At 32.2% G+C, this 23,192-nt stretch overlaps 3 protein-coding genes and 1 long non-coding RNA gene across 6 annotated transcripts in view; 1 reads left to right on the top strand and 3 right to left on the bottom strand.

Moving 5' to 3' along the window:
- The window catches only part of LOC126745381 (mitochondrial chaperone BCS1), a 479,053-nt gene that overhangs the window by 147,809 nt on the left and 308,052 nt on the right, over positions 1-23,192 (bottom strand). The window lies entirely within an intron of this gene.
- Positions 1,157-9,847, bottom strand: LOC126745392 (androgen-dependent TFPI-regulating protein-like). Its single transcript, XM_050453224.1, has 3 exons — positions 9,404-9,847; positions 1,967-2,071; positions 1,157-1,902 (listed from the first exon to the last, which is right to left on the bottom strand). The coding sequence occupies exons 1-3, from the start codon at positions 9,560-9,562 to the stop codon at positions 1,459-1,461; spliced, it is 708 nt and encodes a 235-aa protein (XP_050309181.1). The 5' UTR covers positions 9,563-9,847; the 3' UTR covers positions 1,157-1,458.
- LOC126745396 (uncharacterized) lies at positions 2,952-4,546 on the top strand. Its single transcript, XR_007663534.1, has 3 exons — positions 2,952-3,147; positions 3,332-4,276; positions 4,339-4,546. It is a non-coding gene; the product is annotated as an uncharacterized LOC126745396 (long non-coding RNA).
- On the bottom strand, positions 13,957-18,095 carry LOC126745379 (piggyBac transposable element-derived protein 4-like). Of its 3 annotated transcripts, none has more exons than XR_007663530.1 (3): positions 17,770-18,095; positions 15,427-17,714; positions 13,957-14,060 (listed from the first exon to the last, which is right to left on the bottom strand). XR_007663530.1 is itself a non-coding variant. In XM_050453205.1 (2 exons), the coding sequence occupies exon 2, from the start codon at positions 17,707-17,709 to the stop codon at positions 15,931-15,933; it is 1,779 nt and encodes a 592-aa protein (XP_050309162.1). In that variant the 5' UTR covers positions 17,710-17,714; positions 17,770-18,095; the 3' UTR covers positions 13,963-15,930. The 3 variants fall into 3 exon arrangements, 1 of the variants encoding a protein (XP_050309162.1); XR_007663529.1 differs by having other exon boundaries at positions 13,968-14,060; positions 14,782-17,714; XM_050453205.1 differs by having other exon boundaries at positions 13,963-17,714.

The raw sequence follows: 23,192 nt of genomic DNA, 5'->3' as shown, positions 1-23,192 counted from the left end.
GTTTGAATAGCCAAAATCTGGAACGGATATGCACTCTAAGAAGAAGTAGGAGATTATGGTCTAATCTCAGTTTCACGAAATTAACAATTTTTCTTCTGGTTACAAAACGTATATCCTTGAACCATAACTTTTTCAAGGGAGTACCAGTACATGTGACCAGAATATAAGTAATTACTGGCGAATGTTTCCTCCTGGTATTTATTGAATCATTTCCGCCATATTATTACCTTTAAGCTCGGAATGAACTCTATATAGGATCCAAATATTGGTCCTCCAACTCCAGACATCTACCAATTTTTGCTAATAGGTCGGCTCCGTCGTACTCCTATTGTTTCCCAAAATAACTGATTTTAAGTATCGGACTTGGAATTCATGCGAAATTCACTTAATTGTGGTTCTTTGTTAGCTCCCAGTAAATTTTCTTAGTTTGGAGAGCAATATTATCCTTTTTTTGTGATATACCTGTATTGAAAAATGACTGAAGTCTTATGTTCTTTAATTTTTCTCAGAGAAAAGAACAAATATTAGTCTCCTTAGGAAGTCTCTGTGATTGACTAGGGCGCAAAGATACCTGCACCTACCCTTTTGTAATTTTACCCCTGTTAATAAACTGTCGTCGTTTAAAGAGACATCTTTGAAGGGTTTTGCGCTTGTGTCATACACAGTTCCAATTTTTTTTTTGGTGAAACTACACAACTTTTTGTCGAAATAGTCTAACATAATGTCTGTATACTTTTGAACTAAGTCTGGTTTGGAAATTTGTTTTTCTAAGAGAAATCGTCTTAAAGCGTTAAAATACGAAGCGCTCACGTCAAAACCGGTATCTAATTGATATTTGAAACGAAGGTTTAAAACCTAATAACCAGATTCATTTCTGATAAGTGTTTGATGAAAAATTCCATTACACAATTTTTCTTCTGGAACTGAAATTTCAATTTTTGGTATGTCAAAATGTTTGAATGCAGTTTTTTTTTAAAAAAAAAAACTCAGCTATCAGAGCATTTTGGCTTTGCTTGAAATCCACCTTAAGGCTTGACTCTTCATAAACGCGCTTTTTAATGGATTATTATTGTAAATAGGAAATAAACAATTAATGTACAATTTTAGCTGTTTTTTTACCGAAACAAACACAAAAATAATTTTGAATCTTTCCACATCTTTTTTAAATAAAATATTTATTTGAAAATTAAAAAATAACTTTATATATACCTCAAATATCAACATATAAAATTTTCTAAAAACTAAAACCACAATAATTCTTGGAATCATCTAATCAATTATAGGTATTATAAATATACTGCTTGTGGTCTATTTTACGACTATTACATAATATAAAATTTAAGGCAAGTGCTTAGGCCAAAAACTCTATTGCTACAGTACAATTTAGGTTGTCAACAATAAATAGAATAAATAAATTTGCAATAATGTCATGTCATAATTGATCTAGGAATTATAAAGTTAGCTAAACTTTTTATTAGTAACTTTCTTATTCTTTCTTTCCCACCATGTTAAGTTAATTTTCTCTCCCAAAATATAACAAAAAACAATAACTACAAAGTTAAGTATAAAAAAACATATCCTAGCAGGAAGAGGTAGTACATTTAAAATAGGATATACCCATTTATTTGTTCTTGAATTAATGTAATGAATCCATCCCAAATAAACCAACATAAATGAAACGGTTATAGTTAAACCAATCTTTCTTGAGGGATATTTTCTATAGGAAACCAACATTTCAAGAAGGGAAAATATCATTATGTTTGTATGCATCAGATGGTTGAGCCAGGATGGGAAATACTTGTCTAAAATTGTTGGAAAAATCAGTTCTCTATCTATAAGATAAAGCCCCCAAAATGACAATCCAACAAACATTGATAAGGGGAAGGCTAAAGATGAAAAAACCTGAAAAAAAGTAATTTATTGTACTGATAGTTTATTTCAATGAAAATGAAATACATATACTTACAATGTCTTTAACTTTTCTGATTAAGGGTGCCTTTTTAGGGGTACTCTCATTACTTCCAATGATATCATTAAGGAAGCATATTGTGAAAAATATAGACTGAAGAATCTGCAAAATATAATGCTATGAAAGCAAGTAAATATTTAAGTAGTGAGGGTAACAAATATTAAAAGCAGTCATAAGAGCAATTATTAAACCAGTTATGTGATTTTCTCTGTTTGATTCTTAGAAATATTAAATATAACAACTTTGCAGAGCAATCAAATTCTAAATGTATGTAGTGAAATGTCCTTATAGCAAGCTTTCTGTTATTAAATCCAATTTTTATATTAGTAAATGCTCTTACAACTTAAACCAATTAATTTTTTATTTTAATAACACAGATAAACACAGGAATGAACCAAATCTGTTGAAGTATCATATCAACAAATTAATTTTTAAATAACCTTAAAGGAGCAGATAAATTAAATGGTATTATTTTTAAAGAAAGCTTTTTATAGTTTTGTCCAATTATAGCCAATAATAATTTATGTATGTATAATAGTGGTTCAATATGGTATGAATATACATATGTTGCAGAGTGAGCATCATATCATTAATTAGTTTGAGACTGTCTCCATATAAATATATGCAAAGGAATTCAACACTCTAAATGGGTCAATTTCAAAAAAAGACGAAAACCTACAATTTTAGGCCTGTAATTAGTTTTTTTAAATGTTTATACTTATATTTATTTTTAAACTATGTAATTATCTATAATCTAAATGTACAAACTACAATTTGCAAAATAAATATAACCAACCACAAAATTTTTTGGAAAAATGAGGAGAAAAAAAAACATTACCATGTCCCGGTCGTGTGATACATTTTTAGTAAACAGCTGATACATTATGATTCAAAGTTTTATTTTAATAAACAATTAGTATAGTTCAATATTAATATATATAGCACAACCTTTTTTGGCATTTAACATCATTCAGACTTTTGGTCTTCTCACTTCATATTTAGTTTTCAATTGTAACCAAGATATATGCTCATTACCGTGTCACCAACATTTTATTATAATCTGGCAATATCTAAAAGTATTTTGTTAATCTTCATCGGATGGAACTCTTCCCCCACCAACACTTATGAACCCAGAAAAAGAAAATTCTCCATCAATTGCTGATTAGATTTACTGCAAGGTAGGATTAACTAGACTTTTATATTATTGTACATTACTTATACAATATTTGGTATTTTGCTCATTACCATGTCAGAAATGCTTGACATTACCGTGTCTTTTAAATGACATGGTAATGTTGTGATGACACCGTAATGTTTAAGGTAGTCATTATAACGGCTAAAAAGACAATTTATTTATTTCAGATGGCCAAACAAACCACCAAACAATCTAGAGAAGATATGATGAGTAAAAAAAAGAAAGAGAATGAGCAAGACGACAGAAGATTAAGAACAATCCGGAAGAATACGAAAAGCAAAAACAGAAAGAAAAGGAGCGTTACCAGAAAAGGAAAAGCGAAGGCAAAATTAAAGTTATTGGCGATTTAAGTGACAGAGATAAAAGAAAAAGACGAAAAACATGGATACATCATAATAGAACATATAGGGAAAAAAGAAGAAAGTTCATTTTGGCGCATCAAGGCAGCAAATATCATTACATACAGGTGTTGCTTACAGCAAGGATCGGGTAAGCTCATTTTGCACTATATCTCCGAGTCTTAGACATGATGCCAAAGCAATTGCAGCTCACTTGATTCCAATTTTAGAACGTTTTTCCACGCCATTGATAAATACCATCTATTTTCTTTCGGATAGCCCTAGTACACAATACCGCAACAAGACGATGTTTAATATCATTGGGTATTATTTGCCAACTAAATTTATAAATATCAACAAGATTTCTTGGTCATACAGTGAGGCACATGGCAAAGGTGCCCCGGACGGAGTTGGGGCAACCTTAAAACTTACAGCGGACCGATTGGTAGCGGAAAATACAGACATACCCTGTTACGAAAAATTTGTGGATGTAGTTAATAAAAATGTATCTAACATACATATTAATACAGTGAGCGATTTGAATATACAAACCGTAGATAACGAAATTACCGAAACGATATCCGATATAAACGATATCCGACGATAAACTTTTAAGCGTCACTCATAAACCTGATTTTGATATTCCTGAAGAGGACAAAGATAATCAATCACACATTAAACCTAATACTCATTAGGTTTAATGAGTATTAGGTTTAAGGGTGGCTGTTCTGTTTAATGATTTCTGGTATCCGGGAGTAGTTTTATCTCTTAAGCGTAAGTGTTTGGAAATTTAATTTATGGCCAAAAAAGCGTGACATCCAATTTATTCCATGTAGTGAAATTTTGTATAAACTGTCCGCGCCACCTGTGCCAAGCTCTGCCCGATTCTTCATTGTTCCGGGGTCTAAAGTTATAGACGAATTGGTTTAATTTTCTTCTACATATTTAGTGTCGTTTATATGTGCAATTTTTATTTCTAAGTATTTAAATGAATTATAATTTTTAGTTGTATGTATATAAATAAACAGCACACTTGTTTTGATATGTTTGTAGTTTTTGTTACTTAGTGGAAAAAATACTTACTGCTAATAATTAAATCTAAAAAAATCAGTTTTTAAAGAGAAAAAACGGCACATTTCCAAATTTTATTATCTTTGCATGTCATCTGTACATTACCGTGTTTGACAAATCTCATTACCATGTCATTTTTTAATTTTTTTTTGAAAAATATGAGGGGTACATAATTTTTATAAAATAATTTGAATATAATTTGTATATTTGCACCAAAATAAATTAAAAGTAATTAATTTGTAAACTTCCCAATGTAATACTCCAATAATATGTAATACTCCGATAATGATCCAAATATAAAATATTATGCTCTAAAAAATATGACAATAAAACCAGGATAATACCATAATGAATTAGGTGACAGTAAAATTATGGAGGTAATGTTTAGACTGAAATTGAATGTTAAGTAAATCTATTTTATTTTATGATGTAAATGTAATGTTTCATGTTTACAAATATTAAAATTCTAAGCTTACAATTAATTTTATATTTATGGTTTAATTTTGGTAGCTGACACTAAAATAATGTTCAACATATCTTAACATTGTATTCTACATTGTTACATCATAAAAGTTACAATTTCAGCTGAAAATCATCTATATTACTGTGAAAATTAGACTTTTTTCATTGATAACCTGATCTATTCACCTGAAATTTGTAAACATTCTCATTTAGCATAATAGTTAGTTTTACACAAATCTTTTATATCAGTCTAAATGTTCTAGACTGGCTGTATTTTTTTCTTGCAGGATACTATAAAAATTACAGACCTTGCAGGTGCTAGTAAACTAAGAAAAATTATATACTTCTCAATAAGTTTGTGAAAATTTGTGATATGAATTCTTTCTAATATTGATGCTTATTAGTGCAAGTATTGTTTTGCTAACTGTATTTAAGTGAGGCTCCCTGTGACAATGTTTTTTCAATATACAGACACAAGTACTGTGGAACAAGTTCTAACCCTGATTGGTTGTGGATTTATTTCAGGTCCATTATAGTGATCACTATATGACTGCTTGTTATGTTTAAGCTCAATTTATGTAATTTAAGCCATTCTTGTATTATAGGCAGATTTTATATCATTGCTTCTTATTGCAGGATATTCCAGAGTACTTCAGAATAGTATGATTAGCAAATAGTTTAATGTGACTCAAGTAATCAAGTGCTTCAGGTACTGGATCCACACTACCCAAAACCAGCTACTAGATTTATCGGCTAAATTTTAGCAAGGCAAAATAAATTTATCGGGATAAAGCATTTTCTTAGCTGCTTTTCTGTCATTCCAATTCACTAGTCATTACTGTAAAAGTTGAGCTTACAATTTTTTGGAAGAGGGAAGTGGCTGTGTTGCTCGAAGGACAATACAAATCAATCAAACCAGATGTATTCAGAGCAATTTTTATTTTAAAAGCTTAGCAGAGCGCTTTCGGCGTATGAGCCATCATCAGTGCTAACTGAAATGAGTCGGGTGTTAAATGCGTAAAAGACACTATAGTCAAAGGTGAACGAATGGAATGTACTCACTTGTCAGTTAAGCCCAGACACACTTAAAACTATACAGAACACTAAACAGGACGAACAGTATTTAAAAACGTGAGAACGTTGGTCTCCTTTGTGTTTTGTTTACATTTATTGTGGTTTCTTAGATGGCGGAAAAAAATGTGTGTCAAATTAGGTTAGCCTACAGTTAACTTTACTTTAAAATTAATATTTATATTATGCGAACCTATCAGAGTGGTAGTAGCGACAGATTGGTCTAGATGTCATTATCGTAAATGATGTGCGGTAGTGCGAGTTGGTTATAAATTGGTGGCACAAATTAGACTACAACAGTGAATTTTTGTTTGGATAAGGAAGTTGTTATCCTTTAAGGATGTAAAGCGAACTTTTCAATTAGAAAGTTGCCAATGCTTATAAAAAATTTTAATTGTGGAGTCTTCTATGTAATGGAACGTAAGGTCTGTTAGGGTTCACTTGTATATTTAAACAAGAGGGATTTTTTCGTTGGTGATATAAATGTCTTCAAGAAAATCTAGTCGGTTATAGTTCTTAGAGGTAACCTGTTGGAGAATTTTAGAATTAGACTTTGGACTGAAATTATGGTTGTTAGATTTTATATGTTCACCTTTGACTATAGATTTTATATGTTCACCTTTGACTATAGTGTCTTTTATGCATTTAACACCCAACTCATTTCAGTTAGCACTGATGATGGCTCATACATGGCTCATACATTGGATTGTTCTATTGAAACGAGTAAGTAAATTAAATGATTTAATTGTGAAAAATTAATTTACATTGTTATTATTAATATTTATAATATTGTTTCTTTTTTCAGATGGTGTCTTCAATTTCTCTAATTTTCTATTAAAAACAAATTTAATTCATCAATTCATTCACATGACAATAATAATATGTAAATAGCTAGAAATTCTGGAAATCAGTATGTTTCATCTTCAAGGTCCAAAAAAATTGTAGCCGCCCGAGAAATGAAACCTCCGTGTGGAAATACCTGCAAATTGAAATGCAATACAAGGATCGCTCCTGAAGTTTGAAAACAAATTTTTCAAAATTATTGGGCCCTCGGAAATTCACAAAGACAACGAGACTATTTATCATCATGTATGACCTCTATCAAACCAAAGTATCAATACCATAGGCATGAATCCAAACGTCGTGATAATACTGCGTTTCATTTTAAGATCGACGGGAATCATACTCGCGTGTGCAAAACTTTTTTTATATCCACCTTGGACATAACGGACCGACCCATAAGAACAGTAATAAGTAAGCGAGATGAAGTTGGTGGAATGATTTCAACTGATCTCCGAGGAAAACACGGCAAACATCAGTTCGAAGGCATATTAACTCCGTTCCAAGAGAAAGCCATTATACAAGAGCACGTTCTTCCCGTGAATATATTGAAGGTGGAAAGTCCTTACGAGATCTACACAGGGACTATGTAAAAGACTGCACAGAAAAAAATGTACCCTATGCAAGGTATTTAATATACCACCAAGTGTTCACTCGTGAATTTAATATCTCATTCTTCACACCTAAAAAAGATCAGTGTGGGGTTTGTGCTACTTATAACAATTCAAGAGAAGAAAAACAAAATCTTAAAGATGAGTATGAAATGCATATTTCTGAAAAAGAGCTCTCTCATTTGGAAAAACAGTCTGATAACAAAAAATTAATAAAACTCATGTGGTAGTGTGTTTTGATTTACAGGCAGTAATGCCATGCCCCAAGGGAGATACATCCTCTTTTTATTATCTATCAAAGCTTAACGTCCTTAATTTTACGGTGTACGAAATAAATCAAAATCAACAAGGTGACCAGTGCTACTGCTATGTATGGGACAAAACCCAGGGACAAAGAGGAGCCAATGAAATTGGTTCTTGTCTTCTGAATTACATTGAAGAAAGGGCAAAATTAAATCTTGAAGAAAAAATTGATTGGTATTGTATTCTGACAACTGCGTGGGACAACAAAAAAATCGTTATAATTTAAGCATGTACATTTATGTTTTGTTAAAATACCCAAATGTAAATTCAATAACGCATAAGTTTCTGATTGTAGGACACACGCAGAACGAGGGCGATAATGCACATTCCCTCATTGAACGCCAAATTAAACGGTCTTTAAAATCAGGCACTATTTTCCTACCAGCTGAATATGTTGGTGTCATCAAGAGCGCAAAAAAAAACTGGAAACCCTTTTCTGATAAGAGAAATGTCCTATACGAATTTTTTTAACTTAAAGCAACTAAATGAAAAAGTTGGAAATATAGAAAGTTCCAGAAAAAGCAATGATAAGCTGGGCTGTATGAAAGTAATTAAAATTAAGAGGGAAGCTCCATTTACAATCCTTTATAAGACTTCCTATGCAGAAGATAACTTCAGTGAGCTACAAATAAAAAGACCTAGACTATCCATAAACTACTGCAACCTTGGTTTAGAGAAATTGTACAAGAATAGAATCAAAATTACCGATAAAAAGAAAAAGGGTTTATTAGCACTTAGCGAAAAAAACACATTCCTATTTGCCACACTGAATTTTATAAGAATTTATAAGCATAAAAGTTATTAAAATAATATAGGTTAAGTAGCTGTTTAAATTGATAAACTGACTTTGTTAATGTAGTTTTCATTTGTTTTTATTTTAACATGCAGTTTTATAATAGTACATAAATTAAAACCGATATTAAAAAGTAAAGTAATACTTAGTTTTTATGAAAAAGTGTCACAACTCGAATAAGGGCTAGAATTTTCCTTTTATTTAAGGTGCAGTTTTAAATATTTCAATTAAATGTTAAACCGTTTAAAAGAATACATTATAACTCTAAATTATAAAACGTTAATAAAAATATTTTTCATACTTAACTTGATGCTGTGTTTAGTCTTGAGTTTTTAAACCCTCCGACTGAAAAATGAATAATTTTTACTATGACTGTATGGAGGACTATACTTTGTGTAGTTTATATTTTTTAGTATTTATTAGTGCACAAAAGTTAAAATTTGACAACCTTATAAGTTATCCATAATGAGTTATGTAAGTGATAAATGGATGTATTTAGTAGCAGTGATTAAGTTTTATGAGTTAACTATGAGACAAGAATTATGACTATGCATTAAGAAAAGTTGTATCAATGCAGCAGGAACAAACTGCAATGAGAATACTGCCTGTAGTACTCAACATTGCCTACATTTTTATACCAAAGTTGCGAATTTGAGAAATTTTCAGACTAATAAACTCAATAAACTATTGGATAACATAAATTTTTTCTTCTCTAGATGACCTTATAAAAGGTTCAATTTAGGTACTTACAGCATCCCAATAAGTCAAGAACTTTAATTTCTTGGTATTAAATGAAGAATCTCCAGAATCATGAATTTCCTTTGGAATATTAACATAAAACCAGTCATAATAACATCCATACCAAAAATGAGCAGCAATGACTAAGTGCCCTATAGTTTGTAGGCTCATTTTGTTCAACACTGGTCTAAAACACTCACTTTACTGTAGTAGTTTATATTTTATAATAAATTAATAATTGCACTTTGAACGCCTCTTAATATGTAATGGTTTAATGTTTATTAAATTCTAAATTGGCATGATTTAATTATCGCATGCCGCCAATCACTTATTTATTATCTCTCAAGGTTCTTTCTTTTTTAATTCTAATTATTCTCCTTGATGTAAAACCGTTTATTCGTTATTGTTCAGAAATAAAAAAAGTTTATTCATAAACAGAAAATTGTTGCAAACCATCGACAAAATGTCATGACATAACCTGTACTTTGTACTTTCTTTTTAAGCTGATATCACACGGATCTGTTTAACGGTAACGACATATGATAGCGTCTAATAATAAATAAAAAATAAACGTTTATTATGCAACAATAAAATATTACATAAAATGTAAGATTTACATAATGTGTTCTTCCATCCTACCTAAAAAATACATTATAAGTGGGCAGTTTCAATACAATACTACTACTTTATACTAAACTCGTTTCTCAAAATTACGAGTTTAACAAAAATACACCCTGGTAGGCAAATGAGTTTTTAAAACCTTCAGTTCTATGCACTGGTATTTGAAATCTTATAATGTTTCTTAGGCTGCTCCTACAACGGAGGCAGATGGGATCTGGTCAGCCAAACCGGCCAAATCAAGTTTCAGGATGCAGTACAGTGTGAGCTCTCGACGAGAAAGGAAGTTTTTGCCCCAGTTGTGATTATCTGAATTTAAAAATGGATGAGGAACTTTTTGATTTTATATTAATGGACCAAAATTTACTACTCAATAAACCCACCAGAAAGTGGGTTCATGAGTTTAATGAAGACCACAGGCAAAGCGAATACTACTTAAGCTAAAAAATATTACAGAATGACGTTGAAACGTTTGACTACATCTTGTCACACATAAAAGGAGACATACAGAAGTGGAGTAACTTCAGGAATTGTCTTCAACGTTAACAATAAGAGATAAACCTTAGAAACAGCGAGGCAGACAGAATACTGCACTATAGAATTAAACATTATAAGATGAAAATGTTTGTTTTTTTTTTACCTACATAAAATTTTGGTCCTTAATAATTACGGGGCACCCTGTATATACATATTTATTTATAAATAAGTTAATAATTATATCAACTATAAGTAATAATAAACTTATTACCTTCAATTCCAAGCTCTTTACCAACTTCATCCCACAGCTTTCCCCTTAAATCGCGGTTGTGGTAATTTTTGTCCCTCTGGTCCCACAAAGCCACTCTCTCACGCACTTACTCAATCAAGTTTCCTTTGTCTACCATTATAACAACAATTATTATGATTTATAAACACGAGCCAAATAGGAACACCAAATACGAACCAACTGGGAGAAAAACAAACTATTTTGGTTGTTGTCAGACCAGTTCAGACCCGTCGCTCCTTCCCGGCACGACAACTGGCTCTAGTGTAGGAGGGAATACGGCGCCTTTGTATTTGTTTTCGTCAGACTCGGTCAGACCCATTCAAACCCGCTCAGACCGTCAAGTCTGAAGAAATTCCGCTTCCAATGTAGGAGCAGCCTTAGGTGGTGATAATCACATTTTTTCAATTGTGATCAAATTTTTGTATGTTGAAAACAACTCTCATAGAGGCATTTTGAGCTAACTGAATTTTGTTCTTCATTTCAAGAGTGAGGTAATTGTAAAAAACAACATTGCAGTTATCTAGCTGTGGCGAAACAAGAGCCTCCACAAGCATTAATTTGATATTTCTGGGCAAATAATATTTAAATTAATACAAACGTTTAAGTAAAGCGTACATACACCATAATTTTTTATCGACACGTACCTGAAAGCTTAGGACCTCATCAAAAATGACACCCAGATTTTTTGCTGATTCTGATCAAGGAAGGACATTGTTATTTATATGCAAAGTAGTGAAGTTAGATTGAAGAAATTGTTTTTTTAATGTATTAGAACCTATGAGTAAGTATGTGCTCTTGGTAGCATTCAGAATCATCCCATGCTGTCTTGACCATTTAAATATTGAGTTTAAGTCCTCCGCATAAAGATTTACAGAACAAAACCAAATTTGCTCTGGAAGGTCGCTAGTGTAGATGCTAAATAATAAACGCCCAATGATACTACCCTGGGGCACTCCATAACCAGTGACAACAGGTTTAGATCTTGTTCCATCCAGCTCCATAATCTGTGTCCTCAGTTGAAGGTCAAAGGCCTTACTGAAATCTAACAGTACCAGGCAAGAAACCCAAGAAGAATTGATATTGGTTGATATCTCTTAAGCTACTTTTGTCAGGGCTGTAGGTGTTCTATGATTTTTCCGAAAACCAGACTGTACTGGGGGTATAATTTCATGCCTATTTACAAATTCAAGCAACATATTTGCTTTGGTAGGGGCTTGATAATAGAAGTTTTCCATATTTGTGGAAATTTCCCTTTGTGTAGAGATAAATTAAACACCTTTGTCAGAAATTGAGCAATAAGCTCAATACTAAAATTTTTTTTGTATCCCTTTTATGGTTGTGAGTTCAAATGACATATATGCCTTTTTTCACTATGAATAGCAAAAGACAAATAATAATAATAATAATAATAAACAGTTTTTATTTCCCAGCATACAATAAAAAACATATATATTACAATAATCCTAAAATAATATCTGGTAAATAAAGGAGTATTGGTAGGCAACTAAGTGCCAATTCCTATTAAATCCCCAATATCCTATTAAACTAGAAAAAAAATCGAGACAAAATAGAATAACTATTATAAGTAGCACGTTAAAATAATACATATATATATAGGTTTAAAACGTTGTTACTTAAAGACAAAAACAAAATAAATTTATATAGCTCGAGAACAGAACAAAACAAAGATAAAAATAGAAATAATTAAAATAGTTTCATTCGCGACCATTTCTCAAAATGAAATAAAATAAAACATATTAAATATTAACAAAAAAAATAATAATAATAAAAATTGTACTTCATAAACTTAAAATTTTAATACCATGTAGATCATACTCGCTGAGTCTGACTTGAAAACAATATATTCCACGTGCTGTCGACAACATTATCCATAGCCACAGCCACATTGTAAGTAAAAGACCTTTTAAATAATTCTTTTCTATGTCTTGGTATAGTTATAGTGGTTCTATGTCCTAAATTTAAATTGTGAATCTCGAAAATAGTTCTTGATGTCTAGGTAGAAGTCTTAAGTTTAGTTTGACCAGTTTTTTTAAACTTATTAAAAGCAGCTTTCTTTAATTTAATGATTTGCTTTATTGTATCAGTAATATAAGGCTTATACTTTTTCTTAATTACTGAATGTTTTAGGGGTGCATGCTTATTGAAGATTTGGTTAAGATTATTAGTGAAAAGAGTCACTTTATCATTTAAAAATACTTGCTGCAAAATAGATTCATAATCTATATGCTGTACATCTAGCTCAAACTGCCTCTTATCGAAGTTTTTTAAATCCCTATAGATTATAGCCTATTACTTATTTTAGGAACATTAATATCAATTATTGAGTACACGAGTCTATGATCCGTCAACATAGATCAGTATAACAAATTGGACCAGTAGTATGCGGTCCATAGTTTATTTTACATTTATGTTACCTGTATTTAAATTTTGCTGTATAATAAATATATAAAAATTTAGAATGAGAAACATCATCAAATATTTTCATAAGTTCAGTTAGGTCTCGTGGTGAAAGAATCACATTTATAGAATAAAAACATCAAACATAAAACACAGAACAGGATTTCCTGTTCGTTTTTTCTATAATATCATGGCTTGATAAAACTCTATATTGATCCTTGTATTATGTATTATTATGTCTGAAAGCCTTTAAAATTAGCGAGTTGTCGACACATGACATATTGGGTACGTGGCAAGATTTGAGAGCAGGTTTTGTTCAACAGTGGACATGGGCAACAAGCTCGAGATGATAATTTTTCCTCGTGACCTCGCTCCTGACTATTCTAAGACAAAGTTTGTTATTGTCATAGTGAAAAATCATGAAATAAATAAAAATGACCTTACAACTCGTACTTATAAAGATTGATATGATTGTATATATATGATTCATTCACCACGAGACCTAACTGAACTTCAGAAAGTATTTGATGATCTTTCTCGTTCTAAATTTTTATGTAAAGTGAAGTTTTCCTCTCTGTTCTTGATTATTTGTTGCATATTTTATTAATTCATACATTTTTTGATACAGAAATACGTATCGGTAAGTACCATCTTGCTTTCTTCTCTTTTTCTGCCTTAAGGTTATATGGTACCACCAGGACAAAAAATAAAACAGGTTCATGACTAATTATTTAATATTAATTAACATAATAAATTTACTTACTAATAAAAACGAATATTGCTTTATCTCTGGTAGATCTGCCGTAAATCGTAAGTAATTTAACAGTAGAACTGCCTTCCTTCAGTATTGTGACTATCATTTATATCCTGACGAAAAAAAAATTATACTCCTTTAAAGCAGATGATATTGCAGAAACCAGTAAAAAAACTGAAATAACTTAAACTTAGCATTGGCAATTCTAAAATTTTCTTTAAACACTGTTCAAAGAATCTCGGCTTGATTATAGACACAAAACTTAAATATACTAAAAACATTAAATCTCTTTTTCCGTCTAGGCCCTTCTTGGAAGGAAGAGCTAAAATTGATTTTACCGAGGCTCTTATGTGGCATTTTATTTTGCTGATATGGCCCGTACTCACAAAGGAGAAGTATAAGAACGTTTTACTTTCAAACCTCTCCTCAGGAACTCATATCTATTAACATTAGAATATTTGGGATAATAATTGGCTTTTAAGTTATTACTAATGTTTGCTAGTGAATAAAAATGGAAATGTTGTAATGCGTTTCAAAAATGTAAATTTAAAGTTTTATTAACATAGATGTCTCTAGCTCAGAAAGTTTTTGAGGAAAGAGATATACTGTGCTCTTTATTTTTTGAACGTATCAATTCAAAATATTGAAATTTGAGATAATGTAATTGATGAATGAATACTGTTCTAAAGCAAAATTGACAGATGAAAATTTCAAGATAACTGCTGGGCGTCATCTTGGAAAAAAAATTAAATAGAGAGGGCGGTCTTGTGACACATCATTTCAAGCTCCTAACGAGTACTTTATAACCCTAGAATATAAATTCAATATCTTTACCTATTACATATTGTGGGGCCTTTATTCATCGAAGAAAATTTAACAGGTGAACTACATTTAGATATCGGAAAATACTATTAATCCTCTAATCACCGAGACTGTCGAAACGAATTCTAATGAATTCGATATGGATATTGTATTCCAGCAAGATGGAGCTCCACCACCCTCCTTCCGACAAGTTCGGAACTATTTAGATAAAAATTTCCCCGGTCGTTGGATTGACCGTCGAGGACCTGTGGAATGGCCAGCTCACTCGCCAGATTTGACATCTCTAGACTTTTTTTATGGGGCTATTTGAAGCAAAAAGTGTACGAAACTGAACCTGCTCCAGTATTGGATTTACGACGGAAAATAACGACGGAATATTTGTAAATATCTCAATGTTAGTGTATTTGAAAATGTTCGGCGTAAAATTTTGCACTGACTGTTCTTGTGTCAAGAAATTTAAGACAACCATTTCCAGCATCTTCTCAATTGTACTCAATGTATTTATTCGATATATCAAGTTAAATGTTTACGTATTCAGGTAATAATTATTAAATGCACCACCAATAATATATGTAAAGAAGTAATGAACGTATAGCAAACGAATTATGATGTTTCAAAGAAAATTTAATGTTGTCTGGACGGTTTTTCAGCTTTCACCTTATTTTGCTCGACTAATATTGAATTCGTTAACCGCCGTATGACGTACGGATGCGTCACGGAGAGTTCAACGGGCCGCGTGACCCATATACGTGTTACACCTCAAAATACCGATTTAAACTGTGTACCGTTCCTGCGTCATGGCAACTACATATAATTTTACGTGGGAGTGAAAGACACGGCCAGTGAGCATGTTGATTATATTTTATATAAGTATTTTACAGACCTAGAATTGTTTAGTCTATTTGTGGGTATTGTAAATAACAACATTTTATAAAACAATTTTTTTATTTTAAAATAGGCAAAATATACTTAAGAAAATATGAACTAAAAATACGTCGTTAATTCTAATATTTCATTTTAATCTTAAAATGACGTTGTACATTCATGAAAATTGGTAAAACATAAAACACAGTAATGTTTTTCGCATTGACGACATCTGTACCTTGATCGTGGAGCTTTTGATGAGGCCAATTTTCGTCCCATTTCTATCACAAGTTGGCCCTAACATAATACACATCTGCCCCTATTATTAGTACCTACATCTTCAAGGAAGTGCCTTTCTGGCTTCTTTGTTTGATGTTTATTTTCATCCTCTTTCTCGTTTAATTTCAAGAGACTCTCTACTAATTCTTCTCGAAAGCAAGTAATTGATATTTTTTTGCTCGTTACTGATTTATATAGTAAATACGCGTTCACTACAGCTGATCCTAAAAGCAGTTCCACTGCTAATTTTCGGTACCATTTGATACCCCGACGTAGAGATGTTGAATAAGCTTTGACTTCATCACACAAATCAATAAATGATTTGCATTTATTATAATCGACAATAACGTCTGGTTTTTCAGCTTCGGGATTACGGCCAGAACTAACTTTTATTAAATTTCCAAGGTGTTTTGTTGATAGAGTCAAGATTTCTTGTTTTTCTTGCCACTTGCTCACAATCACTCCTGTGTTGCTTTCTCGGCTGAAAATCTCTCCCCGTTCTAATTTTTTGTTGATGACTTCCTTTGGATTGTTTCTTCTGTTCTTTTTCAATATACCTACCAGATGTGTATTTCGTTGAAGAAGCTTGTGAGCCAATTCAACACTCGTGAAGTAATCATCTACATAAATCGTCCTTCCACTATCAAGAAGTGGGCTGCATAGACTCATTACGATCTGCGTTGCAACACTTTCGTTTGAGTTTCTTTCTGAGCCGCAATAGATCTTAAAATCATAGGTATAGCCTTCCGCACATAGTTTGTAAAGTTTTACTCCAAATTTATGTTTTTTATTTTTGACGTACTCTCGTCCACAAAACGACACCAATGTCTCATTTATACAAGTATTTTCTTTCGGATTATAATACTGTCTAAAGTTCTCACTAAGACGATCAGTAAGTGAGTTTATTTTAAAAAGGTGATTCGCTTGGTCACTCGTACTATTATCACAGAAATGCCAGTTAGCCAAAAGAACTTCAAATCGATTTCGAGACATTATATCCACCACATGATTAGAATATATTTTTTTTCTAGACCAATAATCGGACAGATGTGGTAGATGACAGAGTCCCATCCAGAGCTGAAGGCCGATAAATATTTTCATTTCTTCGGCGTCAGTTTCCTTCCATTTGTTGAGCCTGGATTTAGGTAACCTGGTACCCGACTCTTTTTTCTGACTGGCATATCTGTTCGTTTCCTCTACCATCGTATCTATTATATTTTCGGTTAAAAAAAGTAAATAAAAATCAACAGGTTTCTTTTCAGTCATGTTGTCAAAAAGGTGAGTTGGTATTCCAGCGTTGTTAACGTGATATTTTATATCTTTTAAGTTTTCACCAGACACAGGTCTCCAGATCAGAGGTAAATGATCATCATTGTCTTCGGATGAGCTACTGTCCAACCAAAAATTTTTAATCACATTTTCGATTTTCATTTCTTGTATGAAAGATTCATTTGTTGTATCAAATAAAAGTTCTTGTCGATTGTGTACTTCTTCAATTTGATTTTTATGACATTTCAAATTAGTTGTTTTTAACAAGTCTTTTGCGTCTGACGAATTATAAGTAAAATGGCCGGTGGAAGTAGATGGACTATTTTCAGATTTGATTGCACTACCAACTGGTGAACAAGTTTTTTTTCTTCTTTTAATAATAGGAGATTCTTTACTATAAGATGATAAACTGGTATCTTCACTAGATTCGTTATCATCGGAAGAACCTTCATATGGCTCACTTTCTTCCTCCGAAAGAATTTGATCCATTAGTATTTTTAGACGTTGCTTATTTTCAAAACTGGCCATCTTACCTATAAGACCCACTAATTAGTTGAATATTTATGCTAATACTTAGCAGAAACTTACGTTTTTAGTCAATATTACACCAACACAAAACTTTTATAAGCTACTTCGATCGTAAGAAATGTAACGCGAACACGTTTTTCGTTCTAACCTCAAAAATTACCATTGTTGCATATTATTCTTTACGACAATCGTCTCATACACATCCATCTACGTGTACGCAACCAACTTGACATTTTAAATTGTTTTAATGTATTTAGGCCTATTACACTTACTATACCTAGTCTTATTAGTACATTAAGTCTATATGTATATGTAATTAAATTATGCAATTGCTTACCAATCAATGAAAATAATAAACCTGTAAACTGGTGCATTCGCCAAAAACAAATAGTTACAGTATCAGCCCAGAGAGGATCCTGAATAATATAGAGCAGTATTTAATAATACGTAAATTGGTGAGTCCCTACAGGCGTATTTTCCGTCAACAAAATCAATATGTTGAAATATATAAGCTCTGACGTAATACACGCCAGTTTGAGGCATCAGGCCATGAACATCCACCAAACGAACTGCGTTTACATAGGTACTCGTCTACGACATAAACAAATAGATACCCTGACCTCAAATTTTCAAATAAATCCTACAACACCTTATCCAGAGCTTTAAATACAACTTTCGCAAGCTACAGGTGTTCATGGCAAAACTATGAGAGGAAGACTTTGCGGTCGGCAATTATTTAGCAGAAAGCAGGTAAGAGTTCCAGGACTTGAGGCAAATTGAAACTGACTGTTTAAATTGGTGTTTGAAGCATGAAAATTGGTTTTAAGGAATAAGCAAATTCCCCAAGAAGAAATTAACATCTTGATAGATAGCTGCCTCTTCGAATTCATGCCAATATATCGATGTTAGAGATGACAATACTGATTATTAAAATTATTTAAATGACAGTATTTCTTGTTAGATTGATATTTTTATAAGACTTATTTTTAAACGAATACACTTTTTGTTATTTGTTCTATTTATAAGAAAATATATGTATGTAATATTTTTTATTGATATTTGTAAATAATTTGGTTTGAAAAAACTGTTCTTTACTCCTCAAAGACTTCTGTTTAAATTTCATTCTATTTTTCGAAATCACTAAATAATTCCGGGATTATTGGATGTATCTTTCGTTAAGTTGTATGTTTTACATGTTAAAAATAGTAAATAGTCAGTATACAACAAAGTCAAAAACACGCAATAAAAACGCGTCAAAACTTCTGAACAATTAAGCAAAGTTCAACTTTGGCGTAATTACAATGTCTTGGTGACTATAAAGTGGAGTATTCTGCAAGATTTTCAAACTCGTTTGTTGTTGTACTGGGTCTCTCTCTTACTATATAATGATGAGGTCATCAGCAAACATTGTAACTCTATCCAAGGCTTGAGGCACTGGCAGGTAGCATTCACCTGTAATAGAAAGAGTTGAGAGGTTTAAGATAAGGTAGGCCGTATGAAGCCGGAACCTTTCATTAATTAAAAGCCAGTCTGATTCTGTAATATCGAACACCATAGCAAATTTTTTGTATCGAGAGTCAAGTTTCTGCTCTATTCGAATTAAAGTTGGCTCTAAAATTTTCTTTAAATTCGATAACTACGATTCAATATGTGGATGATAGCACACTTTATGTGTCCCATGTGAACTCTTGCAAAAATTCCTTTTGCAAAAATTTGATTACAGAGTTACAAAATAAACATGGTAAATCAAACAAAAATAATTTTTGTCAATTTAAAAATGCTCTTCTACTCCTTTATATTTTGCTTAAACGGGTTAAATTTTCTGGCAAAAGCACAAAGTCATAAAACTTCAAACAGCTCATCTGTTTAATTATAGGTAGTAATAATTATTCATATATTTTAAAGGTATATGAATGTCGTAGCCTCTTTTTTTCTATAGTAGAGATAAAGTTATCTAAAGTTGCTAACATCAATGCTATTTGCCAATGAGGTTTAAGCAAGTCGACAATATTATTGCTCTAATTAATTGGAGATTGAAGCAGCAATTCACACAAACCTAGCTTAGTTTTCGTATTATACGTACATTTAGGCAAAAAAGCTACCGCAAAGTCTCTTTTGACTGATGATACATGCAGTGAGAATCTTAAATCAAAATCAAATCACAGGCTTAAATTCTTACAAGTCTCTTTCGAAGTTAACATTGCATTGTTTAAAATTATAATAAAGTTTGATGCATATATTACAAATTATCTTGATTTCCGAACACAATAATCTAAGTCTTATTTAGCACAAGTTTATGTACTAAATTTCGAAACATCATTACTATTCTAAAGATCAACATAAATAACTTGAGATGCCGGAACCACTTTAATTGGGCAAAGGAGTAATACACTTATGTGTCATGGAGAAATTGGTGATATTTCAAGTAAATTAAAGAAATTAAAGAAACACCGCCTTACTCGAAATCGCAAAATATCGTCCGTATTTTGCAATATAGCTGTAGTATTACTAGGACAACTACGAAAACCAAATTATTGCACAGGACGGATACTATTACTGTACGTGTTTGAGGTTACCTGTTCATCCTTTTCCAGAATCTCGGAAATCAAGTTTAAAATACGACCAGTTGTGAGGAGTATTGGATATCTTAGAAATAGGAATCACTGAAGCCACATTCCAATCGTCTAGAAAAATGTCAGTGTAAAAACAGTAGTTAATTAGACGCGTTGTGTGAAGAGTGGCGTTTCGTCGCCATATTTAAGTTTTGCAAAATGAGCTGTTAGGGACCTAAAAATAGTATTTAGGTTCCTATAGGTTGTGTGCCAAATTTCAAATAACCTAGATAATAACCCGGAAAAATCCAGAATTCATTTTGCTCCATTTCATGGACTTTAAATTGTCTTTTTCTTCCAGTTGCTCTCACCAACTGGTACCAATCGTGTGGATGGTATACTGAAACTTCCATTTTCTTTTTTCGCTTTTCTATCATGGAATGATCAACATCACATTCCATATGTGTATGCCCAGATATTAAGAACTTGTGGTTTATCGTTAAATTGGGATTTTCACGTTGAGCCTTTATAAACATAGCAGCGACATGACTGTTTCGATTTTGTCCACCACATGTGTCGGAGTAAAAAGTCATATTATTTACATCATTGGGCAAATTTTTAATGTGAGTGTACAAGCAGGAAGCAATTTCATTACCTCCCCGAGCAGCCAATGTTTAATTCATGCCACATGTAATGCGTCGATTCTCCATTGTTATCATGAACTGTTAAATTATACGTCCAGAGCTGACGTTTATAGAATGCTACTGAGGAAGTTATAAAGGGTGTTGGAAGGCACTGCTGGAGATCAATACTAAAGCATTTTTTATGAGGATTTATTTTAGCTTCCGTCTTATCTTTAGTTTTTGCTTCGAAGGCAGCATTAGCTTGTTTGTGACGCAATTCCAGTTCCTTTTGTAAACGAATTCCATCTTCTTTATTTCCTGATTGAATAAATTTGAATCCTCCAAATAGGACTCCTTAGTACCCAAGTGTACTTTGGCCTCCTTGTAGGCCTAGTAGTGGACTGTATTTTCTTTAACCGTTACCAAACACCGTGAAATAAAACACTTCCGGTGAATTGTTTAACACAGTTTATTAACCCTTAAAACTCGTATTAAACAATCCCAACTGCGAACAGAAACTTATGAAACTAGATATTTTACAAAAAACATTTATTTGCAATACACATGCAATTTTTATTATAGCCCGAGCGCTATTACGCGTACTTAATATCGGCGAGTCAACAGACAGACTGACTATTTTTTAATAATACATCTTTTATTTTGGCGGTCTGCGGGCGGGGTGGCGCACGGATGAAGATGAGGTACGGATCGGCAAGCTTCAAACGACGCGGCTTTTTTAATACGAACTACGCAGTGAGTAAACATGCCAACTTTGTTGATTCCAAGAACACTCAATTCAAAAAATTAAATAGGTAAAATTAATTGGCGCTCTAACATTCTCCCCCCCGTTGAAGCCCCTGGTTCAACCATATTTATTATTCCTTATCAAATGGCAAAGGACATAACTTTGTTATGGGACGTATAAACTCTCCCTCTTTAGTTCTTATTTTTACCATTCGAACCTTACTATCGGAACCTGGAACCGCTTCAATCACCCGTGCCAATACCCATTGCAAAGGAGGTAAGTTTTCATCTTTTACGAGAACAACCATATCCCTTTCTAAATTTTTTCTTGACACATACCATTTCGGTCGATTCTGAAGTCTAGTCAAGTATTCAACTGACCATCGAGTCCAGAAATTTTGACGAATTTTTGAACATAACTTCCAAAAACTTAACCTGTTTTCGGGTACATTGGATACATCTCTTTCAGGAACGGACGTTAAAGGTTCACCTATTAAAAAATGTGACGGTGTTAAGCAATTCAAATCTCTTGAATCTGATGACAATGCACAAAGTGGCCTTGAATTAAGAATTGCTTCAATTTCTGTTAATACCGTAGTCATTTCCTCGAAAGACAATGTCAAATTACCTATAATCCTTCTTAGATGAAACTTGGTTGATTTTATCCCCGCTTCCCACAATCCCCCCCAGTGTGGGCTTAATGGCGGAATAAATTTCCATTTAATTTCTTTACTTGCTAAAAAAGTATTAATATTATTCCGATTTGTTTCATTTTTAAAAAAGAGATACACTTCTTTCAGCAAGTTATTTGCCCCTTGAAAATTAGTTGCATTATCGCTATAAATTTTACAAGGACAACCACGTCTAGCTATAAATCTTTTCAACGTATATATAAAACATTCAGTGCTCAAATTACTGACTAATTCAATATGAATCGCCTTCGTTTGCATACACACAAATAACGCAATATATGCCTTTGTAGTCGTAGAACTTCTAAGTCTTGACTGTTTGACATATATCGGCCCTCCAAAGTCAACTCCGGTATTTAAAAATGGACGTCCAATTGAAATTCTATCCAAAGGAAGAGAACCCATAAGCTGTGCAGAAGTTTGCGCTTTAAGCCTATAACATTTGACACATTTCCCAATTACAGACTTTACTTCGCTAAGACCATGGATTGGCCAATACCTTAACCTTAAGTTTGCCAATACCGCCTGTGGTCCAGCGTGAAATAATTTCAAATATTCTGCCCAAATAATTAACTTTACCACGTGATGCCTCGATGGCAATACGATTGGAAATTTTTGATTGTAGTCAATATCCGCCTTGGATAATCGACCATTAACCCTCATTATACCATTAGTGTCTAAAAATGGATTTAAACACTTTAAAGAACTAGTCTTAAATATTTCAGAATTATTGTCACCATCATGACAATTTAAATACTTAATTTCTTTTGAAAATGTCTCAGCCTGTACAAGTTTTAAAATTGTATTTAATGAACGTTTAAGTTCGTCAACTGTCAGTGGCCCAGATTCCCTTTTATCAAAAAATCGAAAACAAT

The sequence above is a fragment of the Anthonomus grandis genome, chromosome 15 (assembly GCF_022605725.1).
Source record: "Anthonomus grandis grandis chromosome 15, icAntGran1.3, whole genome shotgun sequence".
NCBI lineage: Eukaryota > Metazoa > Arthropoda > Insecta > Coleoptera > Curculionidae > Anthonomus > Anthonomus grandis.
Note: the sequence above shows the minus strand (reverse complement) of the source record. Positions and strands in the feature narration are given on the sequence as shown.

Coding starts and splice junctions, on each gene's coding strand:
- LOC126745379 (XM_050453205.1), bottom strand. CDS start 17,709: ATGGCCAGTTTTGAAAATAAGCAACGTCTAAAAATACTAATGGATCAA.
- LOC126745392 (XM_050453224.1), bottom strand. CDS start 9,562: ATGAGCCTACAAACTATAGGGCACTTAGTCATTGCTGCTCATTTTTGG. Junction 2,072..9,403: donor TCTTGACTTATTGGGATGCT/GTAAGTACCTAA, acceptor TATATTTTGCAG/ATTCTTCAGTCTATATTTTT. Junction 1,903..1,966: donor TCAGAAAAGTTAAAGACATT/GTAAGTATATGT, acceptor ACTTTTTTTCAG/GTTTTTTCATCTTTAGCCTT.